Source organism: Leptonychotes weddellii, chromosome 8 (assembly GCF_054177405.1).
Source record: "Leptonychotes weddellii isolate Sample4059 chromosome 8, ASM5417740v2, whole genome shotgun sequence".
Taxonomy (NCBI): Eukaryota; Metazoa; Chordata; class Mammalia; order Carnivora; family Phocidae; genus Leptonychotes; species Leptonychotes weddellii.
The window spans coordinates 61,457,993-61,474,711 of NC_138376.1; the positions used below are offsets into that span (position 1 = coordinate 61,457,993).

Genomic DNA, 16,719 nt, shown 5'->3' on the forward strand with positions numbered 1-16,719 from the left:
TCCAACTGTGCTTAATAAAGGGACTCTACAGGGTCAAACAGATGGGTTTTATTCCTCGGCCGGTCTGCCGGTGACAGATTCGGAGTGCCCCACCACGCTGCGATGCTGGCAGGCAAGTGTCTCGGTGAAACAAAAAGTTCACCAAAGCACAAGGCTGAGGGACACCGGTGTTTTGAGTGTTAGGAAATAAGGGGAGGTAAAACCCCGAGTATTTGGGGCAGAGAGGTATTAGGTGGTCTGCAGGCTCAGATGAATGCCAACAGGCTGGATGAGCAGCCAGTACAGTTTACATGCAGATGGTCCTCCTGACCGCAGAGTGGGAAAGGAGATCTGCCTGGCCCCGGCTCCCGTCCCAGCTCTGCCCGGAGCCGGTGACAACAGGCGAGGATCGAACCTTCTCTGTGAAATCAGCGGCTCACCCGTGCTCTGTAGGATTCCCTCTAGCTCTGTCCTTCTCCATCCATGGTCTCCTCTCCATCTGCTCCGGCTCACAGGGACTAAGATACTTCTGTAACGGGAGGCCGGCGAGGTCTATTTGTGGATAGGCAATAGTATTTGGTAAAGGAAATAAAGAACAAAAGGAACAAGTGCAGGTCTGCATACCCAGGAAAACCTTTAATTTGTTAATCATTCATTCAACACACATTTATTCACAGAGCATCTCTTCTGAATAAGGTATACAAAATTCTCTATTTTTCTTTCCAAAAATTTGTTTTCAGCAAAGCGAATGGGAAGTTTATAAGTCTATCTGCCTGGATGTATAGCAGTTAACATTCAGTTCCACCAACGGAGTCCCTCACTCCATCCCCCAAGGGACAGACGGGACTCCAGGAGCGAATATCCTCCCAGGAGCTGCTGACACACCACATATTTGAATATTCCTCTCCGTGGGAAACAGAGACATAACTTCTCTGCGACTACAACTTTCTTCGTGGCCTTGGTTCTTCAAAGATTTGAAGTGAACTCTTCTCTTAGAGACAATATGCCAACAAGTCAACTCACAACTTCCATGCAATGCTCTTATTCTGGAGCTCAGGTTCTTGTGTCTGTGATGACTGCCCACCATGCAGAACGCTGGCCTCGGGCCTGGAGAGCTGCCTGCCAGGGAGAGGGTGCCTCGGCTCCAACGGTTCCATCTTCAAAAAGGCCACCTGGAGAAGCAAAGAAAACCCACGATGCTTTACTTATACAACATGATGAAATGGCTAAATGCACAACAGATCATAATCAGGTAAATCCGGTCAACAAGGATGCAAGCTGATCTAAGAAAGAAAAATGACTCTTCGTCGGGGCAGACATTGCCATTTTACAGCAGGAGCCAATTACTCCTTTTTTAATGAACCATGTAGTAATTAACATGATTCACATGCCCTTTAAAGAAAAAAAAATAAATAAAAGTTTTAATTGACACTCAGGTTGCACTGCCGTAAAGTGATCCAGTCCTCTTTTCCATTGGTTCCAACTACTGTTTCGGACCTTCCTTGAGCAGAATTTCGAGTCCTGAATATTCCCAGGCAAGTCCATTTCCTCACGGCTAGCCTCTCCTCAGGTCATGCCAATGATTTTCATCACACTCAATTTTATCTATTGTGCTTGTCAGTAGCAACTGATCTTAAAACTTAGTGTGTAAAAAAATTCAGACAGGTCTACCTACAAATTGAATGAGACCCAGATCAAATGCATCTATTTACCCAATAGTTTTAAACCACAGAGAAACAATAAAGCTAATCATAGAAGTTTAGAAAGTTTTAGTTCAGGGGCGCCTGGGTGGCTCAGTTGGTTAAGCGACTGCCTTCGGCTCAGGTCATGATCCTGGAGTCCCAGGATCGAGTCCCGCATCGGGCTCCCTGCTCGGCAGGGAGTCTGCTTCTCCCTCTGACCCTCCTCCCTCTCATGCTCTCTGTCTCTCATTCTCTGTGTCTCAAATAAATAAATAAAATCTTTAAAAAAAAAAAAAAAAAAGAAAGCTTTAGTTCAGAGGTGATAATAAATTGGGAAGCGTGCCTGTATCAGGAAGAGAGCAGACTGCAGATTAGCGACAAAGATGGGGAAGTGTGGGAGGACTGGCAAGCTCATGCTTGGCCTTGTTGTGGGTGGGGGGACGGGGGACGGGAGAGTGAGCAACAGAAATAAATACATTCTACTCTTGGACAGTTGGTTCTTAAGTCCCCAAATGCAGTCAAAGGAGGCATGTATTTAATGATCCCTGTTAAGGGGAAAGGAAAAAGGAAGAGTCATGCAGGGCAGAAAGCATCTGCTTTATGTTGAGTAATTCAGAAGGATGTTACTCCTCATACAGTGCTGGTGAGAAAGGCACCTGTTGAGTTTCCATATCAGCTTCCTGCTGAGTTTTCTTTATCAGGTTCTGCAATGAGAACACCAAAGTTGAAGGAGCAGGCAAGGAAGAAAGGTTAAGATTCCTAAACAAAATGTAAACGCAGACAACAGATACAAACTTTAAGGGCTTACTGTGAAGATTAAATGGGATCATGGTTATGAAGATACGTGTGTTTCTCTTCCGTGCCTCTCGGCTGATATCAGAAGCCCATGCATCTACCAGACGAGAAGGGGCAGTTCAAGAGACAACAGTGGGGCCCCTGAGGGGATGGTCACAGAATTACAGGGGAAGGTCGTTCAGTCTGACTTCTGGCTCACTGTGGATAGGGTCTCCGTCAGGTGACCCTGACTCTGTAAGAACAGTTCATGGGGACCTTCCAAAGAAGACAATGCCACTGTTCATATTCAGAAACAGGGAAACCATGGATGAAAACCAGTTATCTCCTTTTTAATTCCGAAAATTGCTATGTCTTGGAGTATTCCAACCAGGAACCACTCAGAATAATGATAATACTGATAAATGTCATCATACAAGTGGTTAATAACTTTAGCTCTGGAATCACACAGGCCAGTGGTTCTCAACTTGGGGTGATTTTGCCTGCCAGGGGACATGTGGCAGTGTCTGTGGACATTTTTGGTTATCATAAATTGGGGAATGCTGTTGGCATCTAGGGGATAGAGCCAGGGGTGTTGCTAAACATGTTATGATGCACAGGACTGCCCCCCTCCGCCGCCCAAGAAAGAATTATCAGTCCTAAAATGTCAATAGTACTGATGCTGAAAAATACCCACGTTATAGACACGGGATCTTAAAACTAGATCTCAATTCGCCAGCCATGTGACCTTCAACAAACTTGTCAGCAGCCTCTCTCAGCCCTTCCTCATCTGCAAAATGGGAATTATTACAGGACCTACCCGACACTTGTAAAACACTTCATAGCATAGGAAGCCTCTTTGGAATGCTTTGGACTGAGCACAACCTGTGATTTACATAAAGCAAATGAAGAAACAGAAGCTCAGAAAAATTAAGTGACTTGCTCTGGAGACAGAGCTATTAAGTGGCAATCATGGACTGAGGAAGAAATTTTGATTCTTTTTTTTTTTTTTTTTTCAGTGCATGTATCTTTATTTCTGGGTGATATAAAAGAATAAACTTAAAAAAACACTCCAAATCAAACACCTTAATGGCTCCCCAAAGCAATGTGACCCCTTTTCCCACCCCGATAAATAGAGACTTCTGTCAGTCTACCCTCCCGCCCCCATAACCCCCTCTGCTATAGACATACTCTGGTATATATATTACTCTACTCGGCAATAGACATTTCCCGAAAATACAAGTCCAGCCCTGCCACCTGACTCTCCCCGGGCCCCACGTCCCTGGGACTCTCCTTCCCCACCTCAGACCACCCGCCACTGCAGCACACTGGTGTCCTGATTCTTAATACATGCCTTTCCCACTAGAAGTTTTCAGATGAATGACGTAAACTGCAGAGGTTTGGGGACTTTTAATCTTCATTATTGCCTCAAATATCAAAGATTTATCTTCTTTTGCATGCCGGTGAACATGAACTTGGGATGGAACAGCTGCATAGAGGCTGAGCTGATTAAATAATGCAAAATGGCGCCGCACCCCCCCCCCCCAAAAGAAGAAAAACTTTAAAATTTGACCTAATATGTCTTTTGTCATCTCTGGTTTTCATAGTTCTGCCTGCTAAGTACATAATGTATTTTGCAGGACTTAATAACAAGAAACTGCAATCATCCTTGGGAACAGGTACTATACAATGCATTTTAGCTTCTTTTTATTTAAAACACTGTGAGTTAATATATTTCAAATGCTGATTTTGTGTTCTCTAGCTTTTATCCATGACAGCAAAAACTGCTTTCCTTAACTGCCATTTATTTTGAGGATAATTTTGTTTCATTACACTGGGAAAACCCCTTGTATTTCATCTTTTTAGTTTTATTCTGGAAAGTAAAGCTACAGCTTACATTCTGGAACATATAGTTACAGAAGTATATATTATTATTACAAACAAGGCGAAGAGGGACTCTTTCCTGTTGGCTATAAGGTTTGAGTCTCCATATTCTGTGCACCTGAATTTGGACAGTTGGGAATAGGAAGAGGGAGAGGAAGTTAAGATGTCTAAAAATGTCTCTGCTTTGAGTCATCACCTAAAAACAATCTTCTTCAACCACAACAAACAGGGCTAGGCTGATGTGATAGCTGACCAGATGTTAAGTTTAAAATGCTTCAATACATTTACATAATATGTTAAAACACTTTTTAGTGTTCTTTTATGTTAGTTAACAAATTCGTATTACTAAATTCAATTCTTCAACATAGATTTGAACTTTCAATCAGTAAAAAAATATGCCGTCAAGGCAGGCTGCACAAGATAACATTAGCATTAAAAGAAAAGGTTATCTAAGTGCTTCGGGGTGTGTTAATAAGACAGATAAAACTGGAAAATACTGGAAAATGTGAACTTCATAATAATTGTAAGCTTTAGAAAAGACTCTTTAGAATAAGCACAGCCATACCTGAATGTTCCTTTTAAAGGGTACTGTAGACTTAAAAAAATAAATATATAAAACCATGCGTTCGATATGTACTTTTGTGTAGGTATGGCTCATGTTCAAAGTTAGGTTCTGAAATAGAATGCTTTAATGGCATGGAAAAAGAGAGTTTATACTCTATATTATACAACAGTTTCTAAAATCAAACCTCATTGACAAAATAAAAAAATATAAATGTAAGTATAAAAATATCAGAAAATGACTCTTTCAAGCATCTGTCAAATCATAAAATGAAGCAATTTTTACTAACTCGCGAATACAGCATGGGTCCGGCCCATGCTGGTAATACCTGGCCTCCACTTTTCGAGTTGGACGGACAGTGTAAGGTATTCCTTCCTGTGGGCTGGCAGGCTGGCTTCATTCATTCAACTCATTGAGTCACTAAGTGTTGTCTAGGTGCCAGTGACTGTCCCAGTCCCAGAGTACACAGAGGAGGCGTCCTCTTAACGGTGCTAACATGTCAGCGGGGTAGACAGCCCAGGAATGAGATGATTCTAATAAGGTGGGATAAGTTTAAGATGGATGCCGAATGCCTGCCGGGAGAAAAAAACTCTTCTTGGGTTATGAAAGGAAGTATGATTTCTGAGGCAGTACCTTGAGAGAGGTCGTTCTTACTCTGATTATGAACACTGTGCTGACGGGGAGGCAAAAAGCTGGCCTAGAACAGCATGGCAAACACTTTCTCCTCCTGAAGGGCGGTGGCTTGCTGAAGGATTAGCAAACAGCAGGGACGGAACAAAAGACCAGAGAAATAATACAGTGAGGAAGAAGAGCCTGTCCCTTACTTAGCTGTGGACCGAAACTCTAGACTAAGGGAACATCAGTGCAGCCTTCCAACTCCACACTGCACAAAAACTGTAAGAACTTTTAGAAAGTAGGAAAAGGGGTGCCTGGGTGGCTCAGGTCATGATCCCAGGGTCCTGGGATCGAGCCCCGCATCGGGCTCCCTGCTCAGCAGGAGGCCTGCTTCTCCCTCTCCCTCTCGCCCTGCTTGTGTTCCCTCTCTCGCTGTCTCTCTCTCTGTCAAATAAATAAATAAAATCTTAAAAAAAAAAAAAAAAACAAAGTAGGAAAATGTAGTAAGATGGACATCTGGGAGTTACCTGAAACCTTGACCTTGTATTTTCTCTAAGCCATGGATGCACTATGATAACTTCCACATACATAAAAAGCCTGCCAATTTTCATCAACGTGGGACGCAGGTAAGCTAGGCACGGCTGTTTTGCAGTGGACATCTAGGTGGAAAGCCAGCAGTATGTCGAGCATCAGAAGAGAGGTTATGTGTGGGGGAGAGAGGAAGACTGATGCCCCTTCATCTCTAGATAGGGCTGCAAACGTGGGCTGATTACCGGATCTTGAGCCTATTCACCAAAGCAAGTAGGTTCCAGACATGAAATTCTCATCAGTTCTTCCAGAATAAGGGGACGGTGGCCAATACTGTTGGCATTGTCATGAACAAGGAGTTCGGATGCCATCACTGAAGCTTCCCGTTCTAGAAAGCAAATCCAGGCACTGGGCTAATGATAGCAAACACATGGGGCCACCATTTAGACGGCAGTAGTCTTTAGGTGTCACATAAAAATATATGGCCTCAAGCACAACATGTATTTGTTAAAATAAATAATTCTGGGTGGGTGTTCAAATGCATGATATAAAACAGTGCCACCACAATAAACACACCACCGCTCAACGAATCAAAAGGTCTTTCGAGTTTCTAATTCCTGTGGAATATCTACTGCAGAGAAGGTGGCAGGAGGGAACCCACGGTGCAGGCGCAGCCGTGGACATGGGGTCGTGGAAACCCCACCATGCCGGCCTTTGGCGACAGGCCTCAGACCACACAAGTTTAGTCAGAACCAGAGTTACCAGGGTGCTGAAACAGAGGAGTGTTTTCCTCCAGTATCGATTAATTCAAACATTTAGCAGCAAAACCACTTTAAAAGTCATCTTTCAAGGAAGCTATGCTCATTCTTATCTATCTTTCTTACTACTGACACGCATGAGTGTGAATAAGACAATATGGGATATCAGTACAATTAGAAATCCCGGGCGGGGACCTGAACCCACCTGCGAAACAAAATCCCCTTCTATAGCAGATGACTGCTTTCTGCCATCTCTACAGACTTATTTCAGTCTGTTTAGATCTTATTTCAGGCTGCTTAGGTATTTTTAAATTCCTATTTTACTTGTAAATATTAATTGTTCTAAGAGAGATGCAAGCAAGCAAGAAACATGTCAGATAAAATGCTTTCTGACCCTACTGTCAAGGATGCGGGAGAGATTAGCTGGTGAAGCCAAGGCTGTGATTCCCACCAGTTAACAGTGGCAAAGTGTCATCAACATATTAAGTAGGCAGTAATGCGATACTGTAATGTGTGGTCCTGGGGCCAGACCTATTCAGGTGCGTGAGTGCAGAATTCTGCCAAGTAGGAAGAAGGCACAAGGTGATTTACCACATTTTTTAGCGAAAGGGCTAAGGAGGGTCATAGCTGCCTTTGTAAACGGTCCTGGACAATTTTATCTCATACCTGAACAGCTTCTGTTGGCTGGCATTCAACATGTTCTCTACTGTAATTATTAAAACATTGAGAAACCAAAAAAATAAAATAAAATAAAACTTAGAGAAATTGAGAGTTGTATTGCTCAATTTTTTGTTTCAGTAACTGGTTAATGATTATATGAATTACAGACAAAATTAGAAAACACAGAAAAGCACAAAAAAAGGGAAAATAAAATTTGAACAGCAATAACTATTAACATTTTAGATCTCTCTAGACTTCCATTTTCTATGTGTAACTGGACATTTCTATATATGCTGTTTTGTAATATATAGCTTCTTTTAAGCCTAATAATTTATTGTGGTAAGCTTCCCATGACAATGATTGTTCTATGATATTTTTTAATGGCGGAATTAAATTCTGCTATATATCTGTATCACTTAAGAAAAAGAAAAAGACAAATGCAAAACTAATTTCACCAGAAAGCAAATTTGAGGGTTTTCTTTTGGGGGGGAGGGGTGGTTAAAGGATGGTATTGACTGTTGGGCCCAGAGGGTATTTTAGCATAATCTAGCCCAGTGGTTCTCAAGGTACTGTCTCTGGACCAGCTTCACTGGCATCACCTGGGAAGTTGGGAGGCAAGTTCTTGTGCCCCAATTCTAGACCTGCTGAATCAGAAACTCTAGGGATGGGGCCCAGCAATTGGTTTCCTAAGTCTTCCCCGTGATTCTAAGGTATGTTAGAGTTTGAGAGCTATTGGTCTCGTCCATCCATTTTATGCAGCCGAGCAAACTTAGAAAGGGTAACTGACTTATTTATAGTGACACGGCTAATAAGGACTCAAACACAAGTCTTCTAACTCCTAATGCAGCATCTTCATTTCCAGACCAGTGCAAAGTGAAGACACTGGTCTAGGGGATTTAAAAATACATATAAAAACATTTTTTTCTTCTAGAAGACATTTTTTTTCTAGAAGATTGTCAAACAAGGGAGAAAGAAACAATGTCCAATCCTATTTCCTGATATTGATAAAGGAGAGTGGGCCTAACACCTACAAAAGAAGAGCTGGATCCTTTTGGTTAGTTATCTGAAGACTAAAGGGGCCAAATATCTCAAACCAACCTACTCTGTAGTCTATTAAGAGTTAAGTGAATGATTTTGGCGGGGGGGGGGGGCGGGTGTCGGGTGGGAGAGACAGCTTCTGATATGCCCTAATGTGGTTTTATTTTCTAAATCTAGTTACCCCACATGGGTCTCTACCAAAACTATTTGGTTAGTTCAGGTAAAGAAAACTGTCTCAAATTTTGATTCAAAATAAGGCTACCAGGACAGCACGAAAAGCTGGCAAAGAAACAAAATCTCCCATACATTTCTGGGGAAATAGACAATTGTATGGGCATTCTAGAAAGTAGTTTAGCAATGTCTCTGAAAACTAAACATGTAATTATTATATGATCCAGCAATTGCAGTCCTGGACATTTAGACCAGAGAAACGAAAACTTCATGTGCACACAAAAACCTGTATGCAAGTGTTTATGGCAGCATTATTTTAATAGCCAAAAACTGAAATCAGCCCAGAGGTATGGTTAAACAAACTGTGGTACATCCATATTGTGGAATACTATAGAGCAATAACAAGTAGCAAATTACGGATACATGCAACTTGGAAGAATCTCCAGGGAACTATGCTGAGTTAAAAAAAGCCAACTTCAAAAGGTTATATACTATAGAACTTCATTTATACAACTTTTTTTTTTCTTTTTCACTATTTAACCCATCCTTCACCCCTACTCCCCTCTGGTAACCATCAGTTTGTTCTCTACAATTAAGAGTCTGTTTCTTGATTTGTCTCTTTCTATTTTTATCCCTTTGCTTGTTTGTTTCTTAAATTCCACATATGAGTAAAATCATATGGTATCTGCCTCTCTCTGACTTATTTCACTTAGCATTATATCTCCAGCTCCATCCCTGTTGTTGCAAATGGCAAGATCTCATTCTTTTCTATGGATGAATAATATGCCATTGTATATAGATACCCCTTCTTCTTTATCCATTCATCAATCAACAGACACTTGGGCTGCTTCCATATCTTGGCTATTGTAAATAATGCTGCTATAAACATAAGCGTGCATATATCCCTCTGAATTAGTGTCCTTGTATTCTTTGGGTAAATACCCAATAGTATGATTGCTGGATCATAAGGTAGTTCTCTTTTTAACTTTTTGAGGAAATGCCACAGTGGCTGCATCAGTTTGCATTCCCACCAACAGTGCAAGAGGGTTCCCCTTTCTCCACATCCTCACCAACATCTGTTGTTTTTTGTGTTAATTTTAGCCATTCTGACAGGTGTTGAGGTGGTGTCTTATTGTTTTGATTTTGCAGTTTTGATTTGCATTTCCCTGATGACAGTGATGATGAGCATCTTTTCATGTGTCTGTTGGCCATCTGTGTGTCTTCTCTGAAGAAATGTTTGTTCATGTCTTCTGCCCATTTTTTAATTGAATTATTTGTTTTTTGGGTGTTGAATTTTAGAAGTTCTTTATATATTTTGGATACTAACCCTTTATCGGATATGTCATTTGCAAACATCTTCTCCCATTCTGTAGGTTGCCTTTTAGTTTTGTTGTTTATTTCCTTCCCTGTGCAGAAGCTTTTTATTTTGATGTAGTCCCAATAGTTTACTTTTGCTTTTGTTTCCCTTGCCTCAAGAGACCTATCTGGAAAGAAGTTGTTATGGCTGATGTCAAAGAAGCTACTCCCTATGTTCTCTTCTAGGATTTCTATGGTTTCAGGTCGCACATTTAGGTCTTTAATCCATTCTGAATTTATTTTTGTGTATAGTGTAAGAAAGTGGTCCAGTTTCATTCTTTTGCATGTTGCTGTCCAGTTTTCCCAATATCATTTGTTGAAGAGATTTTCTTCCCATTGGATATTCTTTCCTGCTTTGTTGAAGATTAACTGACCATATACTTGTGGGTTTATTTTCTGGTATTCTATTGTGTTCCATTGTATGTAACATTTTGAAATGAGAAAATTTTACAAATAGAGGATAGGGTAGCGGTTGCCAGGGGCTAGGGGTGGCGGAGAGGGGAGAGATGTGTGATTATAACAGGGCAATAGGATAGATCCTGGTTGAAATGTTAATGGAACTGCTCAGTGTCTTGACTGTAGTGGTAGAAACAAAACATACACAGGTGATAAAATTGTATGGAATGAAATACATGTGTACACACATACACAAAGGAGTAAAATAAAACCCGGGAAATGTGAGTAAGCTGGGAGGGACTGTACCATGTCAGTACCCTGGTTGTGACACCGTGCAATGTTTCTGTACAATGTTTCCATTGGAGAAAACTGGGCAAAGTGCACAAGTGCACAGGCAATCTTTGACATTATTTCTTATAACTACAAGTGAATCTACAACTATTTCAGTAAAAATTTCAACCACAACAAAAAATGCTACGATTCTTGGCAAATGACCTTGTCTAAAGCTTACTTCAATCCAGTTACCTCTACATGTAGTTTTCAGATGCATTATTAAAAATCTTGCCCACACTGATGTTCTGGTCAATATATCACTGAGATCCCATCTTCCTCCGTGGAATGACCTGAGTAAGGCAGTAAGTTAATTTTGGAATGAGTCCTAAAGCAGATCGCTATAGTGAGACAGAACACCATTACATTTAATGTGGTTGGGCTGACAGCCTGGCATTAAACGCTTAGGTTACACACAATAGCACCTTAAATCTTAGGTTGTATATGAACTACTTATTCTAAATAGTCCACTAAGTGCATTCTTTTTTGCTTTTTTTATTGCCCTAGAGTAAATAATGAAGAAAGATTCTGGCGTGTTTTTAGACTCAAAATGTCATAGCAGATTTTCCACACACATAGTAAGCACACAATAAATATTTTTTTCAGACCGAATACATTAGACTTAAATTCTAATTTTACTCCTAAAAGTAATTATTACCTTAAAAAAAAAAGTAATATTACCTTACAAAAGATTTGGAGAAACAGGAAAAAAGAAAAAAACATATACTATAATAATCTAACATAATTATCACTTGGGTCTAGGGGCACCTGGATGGCTCAGTTGGTTGAGTGTCTGACTCCTGATTTTGGCTCAGGTCATGATCTCAGGGTTGTGGGTCTGAACCCCACATCAGCCTCTGCACTCAGCGGGGAGTCTGCTTGAGGATTCTCTCTCTCTCTCTCCCTCTACCCTGATTTTGTTTCTCTCTCTCAAATAAATAAATCTTTAAAAAAAAATTGTCACTTGGATCTACTTCTACATAGTTTTAAGATGCATTTTTTATATCAATGATCATATGTGTATATTTTTGATATCATAAACATCTTTACATGTTGCTTAGGTCTTTACTCTTATTTTAGTAGCTGCAAAATACTTCATCTGAACTTAATCCATTATAAACTTAAATTGTTCCCAAGTTTATTAAGATCATAATCAACAATTAAATAATCATTTTTATGTTTATAGATTTTTTTTCCATATTTTAGAATATTCCCTTAGGATTGAGTCTCAGAAATGGGATTACTAGATTGAAAAGTATAAATATTATTATAATTTGATGCATATTTTTTCCAATGAGATGTACCAACTGGCAATGTCATCACTATTAGGTCTTTATTTTTTAATCAGCACTTAATAAAAGAAATGACATCTCAATGCTTTTTGAATGTATTTAATTGCTATGAGTTTAAACATTCTCCCAAATGTTTAATAATTTGTTTTTCTTGTGAACTGGTTAACTGAATTCACATCTTTTTTCTTTACCTACCAATACGGGGTTTAATTTCTTTTTTTATTAGTTTGTAAAAGTTCCTTAGTAAATGTTCCTTAGTAAATGTTAATATGTTTTTTATGCAGTGAAAAAATTAAGTGCCAGGCAGTCTCATCTCACTAAATCCTACAAAATCCACTTGAATTAAATATCTAATTTAATTGTCCCCAAATTATAAAAGAGGAACCAAGATTCAGAGAAGGTAAATAACTTTTCTCACTACTTTAAGCAAGGAACAAGACTGGGTTTGCAATCAGGTCTTTGTTTCTGAGCCTAGTATTCATTCCATCATAAAAGCTCCCTTCTACCTAATTATGGTTAAGAGATAATTGCTAGAGTAACTTCAGTTGAAGAAAGAATCCATAATATTCCAATTTTAAGCCAGATTTAGTAGCAGTTAAAATGATGCAGGCACTCTATTTCTTAAGAAGAAAGTAGATTACTTCTTTTGGATTAGACATCAGTAGGAGAAAGAAGAGCTAGAATGCAGATTAAAGCCCTTCTTGTAAAGAGAAAATAATTCTTTGATTAGAAGAGAAAGCTTCTGGCAAATGAAGAGAGCCAACAGGACAGATGAGAAATTGGCACAAAATCTCAGAAAGGAATTTTTGTCTGTAAGTTTAAAAAGCAGGATGAGTTATACTGGCATCGTTTAGGCAGTTTAGTAAAGAAGATTATGACTTGGAATCATCAAATAACAGTTAAGGACTGGCAAGAAAGGGATCAAATTGTAACCAGATGCTTATTTTCTTTGGCCATTTACTATTTAGGCATTACTTTGAAAATATAATATTTAAGGACACATAAATCTTTAAAAAGGAAAACATGGTAATATATCCATTTTTAAATAAACAGCATTTATTTCTTAAGCCTGTTATTTGGAGTTACTAGAAATAAACAGGGATCATAAAACTGTTAATTAATCTATTTATTTTAAAGGGCAGATAGAGAATGGCTTATGAGGATTTTATAACTACAAAATGAAACAGAAGTAAACTCTCACACTGACAGAGGGGAACACACTGAAGAGGACAATGCTATGTGATGTTTTACTTCGAGCTCTGCCTTTTTTTCACTCTATGCCCCAAGGAAAACAAAGAGGGGCTCTTTTACACAGAACTGCTTATGGGGCTTCTCCAAGTCAAGAACAGCCTGGGGTCTGGGACTAGAAAAGGGCATGTAGTAATCAAGGTTCAGAGTCGTAAGTTTTATACCCACCATCTAAGCTCCAGGAGAAGCCAGAAGATCAGAGGGATACTAGGAAAGTGCAGAAAGGTGAACTCTAATTGATATGGAAAGACTGGAAAGCTAGAGATAGAGTATAATAAACAGAGAAATATAAAAACAGATTAGCATGAGAAGGCAGCACTCCGTGCACAATTGGAAGCTGCAGGAGAGCAAAGATCCAGACTCTGGACTAAGGGAAAGCCGAGACTAAACCTGCACCCCCCCTGCCCCGCCCCCACCCTCTGAGCTGAATGACCACTGAGAGCCCCACAGCTCCCTCTGATTCTGACCTCTGATGGCTGTAGGGATAAGTGATAAAGAATGTAAATGGCCTGGAAGGCCCTGAACAGATGAGTCCCTCAATAAATGAATAGAGCTTATTATTATTATTACTATACCTAAATGTTTCATGTATTTTAAATATTGCTACAGATACATCTTCTGTCTGCTGTTCATGAATGCATCTATGTTTCTTTAATTATTTTTAAAGAAAGAAGTACAAATGGCTGATTATATATATAAAATATCCAAGGTTTAACTAAGGCTTTTTTTTTAATTTGTTTACACTACCCTAAGTAACAATAACATGTACCAGTGACAGTTACCAAAATTGCAGATACTGAAGAAAACACTGCAAACCTACTGTGTTTGTAAATAAAGAACGTAGATGGCTTAGTGCAAAATATCACCTGCTATGTGAAAAATAACCCCAAGCCTAGAGGCCACTGATAGGATTGTGTAGGGGTTCTCTGGAGGTGTGTAATGGGTAGCACTCATAGGGGAGTAACCCAGGGATAACTAGCATATCCTTCGCTATGGACATAATCTACTTAAAAATTCAGCACTGAATCCAGGATGACAGACTATACTATGAGTCTTTAATACATGAAATTATTTGGATGAATTTACAACAATCAGGCCCTTACCAAATATATCCAAACTGTATCATAATATTAACTAGAAAGAAGAGTGTGACTGATTATTCAAGATATTCTGTAAAACGGTGGGAATGAATAGGTGGATATAAACACAACCTATTACCACTCAATCATTAGTGTATTACAATGTGGACTGGACCATTCTGGCTACAGGGGCATCAAATACTTGGAAATGACCAAAGTTCAACAATATTTTGTTGGGAAATACCAGTATCCTTTAAAATCAGCTAAGTGCCATAAAATGCTGGCCTTTAACTCATTATGAGACTGGATTTTGGCATCTCTCCACAAAAATCCAACTTCTGTGAGTTGGCATCACCAATTAACTGAAGAATGTGCCTACTTCAATGCAAGTCAGGGCAGACACAACATATACCTGAAAGAGATAGCCTGGTTTAGGAGAAAGAACATACGTATTTTCCAGAGACAACATGGTCAAGGCTACTCAGTCTTCGTGCCTTAGTTTCTTCATCTATAAGAAGGGGTCTCCCTCTTCCTCTGTTGGTCAAGGATTGCACCAGACACTGCAATGTTTGTGACTGGCCCCGAACAGGCAATCTCTTCTCCACACTCCTGTCTGGGAAAGCTTAGTCAAAAGCTCTCCTCCATGTGCCTAAAAGAGGTCTGAAATTCATGACTGGTAAGCTACAAAATGGAACATCAAGTATCTAGGGTTATTTCACAGTGAAATGAGAAAAAATTTTTGCAGGATTAGAGTTTTAAGAGGAGAAATGGAAACATAAGTTTTGATCTGATGAGAGTAAAAACTATAAATTGTCCAAGTCAACCGTGAGAAAAAAATACCTTATGTTTCCATGGGGAGTGAAGCAAATTTTGAAACTCACATATTGTTTTGGGTGTCTTTAACACACCTCGATTGCTAAAAGGCTGTGAGCATAAACAAGTATTCCACTGGGTGTGCTGTGCTCTCAGAACTATTCCACTCAGCATAGGCTTTAAACACTTTTGACAAATGTTTTCTATTTTCCATTGATTTAGGGGTAAAAAATGTCTTTGAAAAGAAACAATGTTTTTTAAAAATTTCCCTGAAATTTCTTTCCCTGAGAGGTCTTCATCTTTCTAAGCTGTGAGAAATAAGTGGGCCCAGATGGCAGTCCCTCAGTAAGGATATCTGGGCGACCAAGACCCAGTATGAGATAAGTGTGTACAATCCCATTCCTTTTTTCAAAAACCCTAGGTTCATAACATTAGTATGATGTTAATAAACAAGTTGGGAGTAGGTTGGATCAGTGGGATACTGATGTTGTTCTGAAAAACCTATAAAGAAACCCAGCAGGATAGGGCTCCTCACTCAAGTCCAGTGATCCCTAGCAACTATGTCTCCCTGTTCAAACTTCTGCCAGTTAACCCATGACACCAGCTATCTGCAGGATACCTAAGTGTTTTTTATTTTTAACTTAAGAAAAATTTCCGATATTAACATTCTCTAGCAAAGAGGATAGTCTAACAAATTCATAAACATTACTCAGAAACAATAATTACCAACCCATAGCCACTGTGTTTCATCCAAATCCCTGCCACAACTCTTGAAGCAAATCCCAGACCTAATATTTTGTATATAATTCAGGATATATCTTTAAAAAGGGACTACTATAAAAATAAAACCACAATGCCATGATTACAACTAAAATATTAGTAATTCCTTAACATAAATATCCAGTCGGTGATGCAATTTCTGCAACTAGCTCATAAAATGTTTTAGCAGTTGTTTGTTCAAATCAGAATCCAAATATGCTCCAATTATTACAATTCATGTGTCTTTTAAATCTTTTTTTTAAATTTCATTTTATTACATTATATTAGTCACCATATATTACATCATTAGTTTTTGATGTAGTATTCCATGATTCATCGTTTGCGTATAACAACCAGTGCTCCATTCAATACGTGCCCTCTTTAATACCCATCACTGGGCTAACCCATCCCCCCACCTCCCTCCCCTCTAAAACCCTGTTTGTTTCTCAGAGTCCATAGTCTCTCACGGTTTATCTCCCCCTCCGACTTCCCCCCCTTCATTTTTCCCTTCCTACTATCTAAAATTTTTTTTAAACATGTAATGTATTATTTGTTTCAGAGGTACAGGTCTGTGATTCATCAGTCTTACACAATCCACAGTGCTCACCATAGCACACACCCTCCCCAATGTCCATCACCCAGCCCACCCAGCCCTCCCACTCCCCAACACTCCAGCAACCCTCAGTTTCTTTCCTGAGATTAAGAGTCTCTTATGGTTTGTCTCTCAGGTTTCATCTTGTTTCATTTTTCCCTCCCTTCTTCTATGATCCTCTGTCTTGTTTCTCAAATTCTTTGTAT

At 39.4% G+C, this 16,719-nt stretch overlaps 1 protein-coding gene across 4 annotated transcripts in view; it reads right to left on the minus strand.

The window, feature by feature from the left end:
- Positions 1–600: 600 nt before the first annotated feature.
- UBE3D (ubiquitin protein ligase E3D) overlaps positions 601–16,719 on the minus strand; it is a 144,178-nt gene continuing 128,059 nt past the window's right edge. For 2 of the 4 annotated variants that reach the window (XM_081828594.1, XM_081828592.1), the window contains exons 10-11: positions 2,318–2,365; positions 601–1,151 (exon numbers count right to left, since the gene is read on the minus strand). In XM_081828594.1, the coding sequence (XP_081684720.1) occupies positions 999–1,151; positions 2,318–2,365 (201 nt within the window). In that variant the 3' untranslated portion in view covers positions 601–998. The remainder of the gene's footprint in view (positions 1,152–2,317; positions 2,366–16,719) is intronic. The other 2 variants (XM_081828593.1, XR_014147784.1) reach the window with 2 other exon arrangements.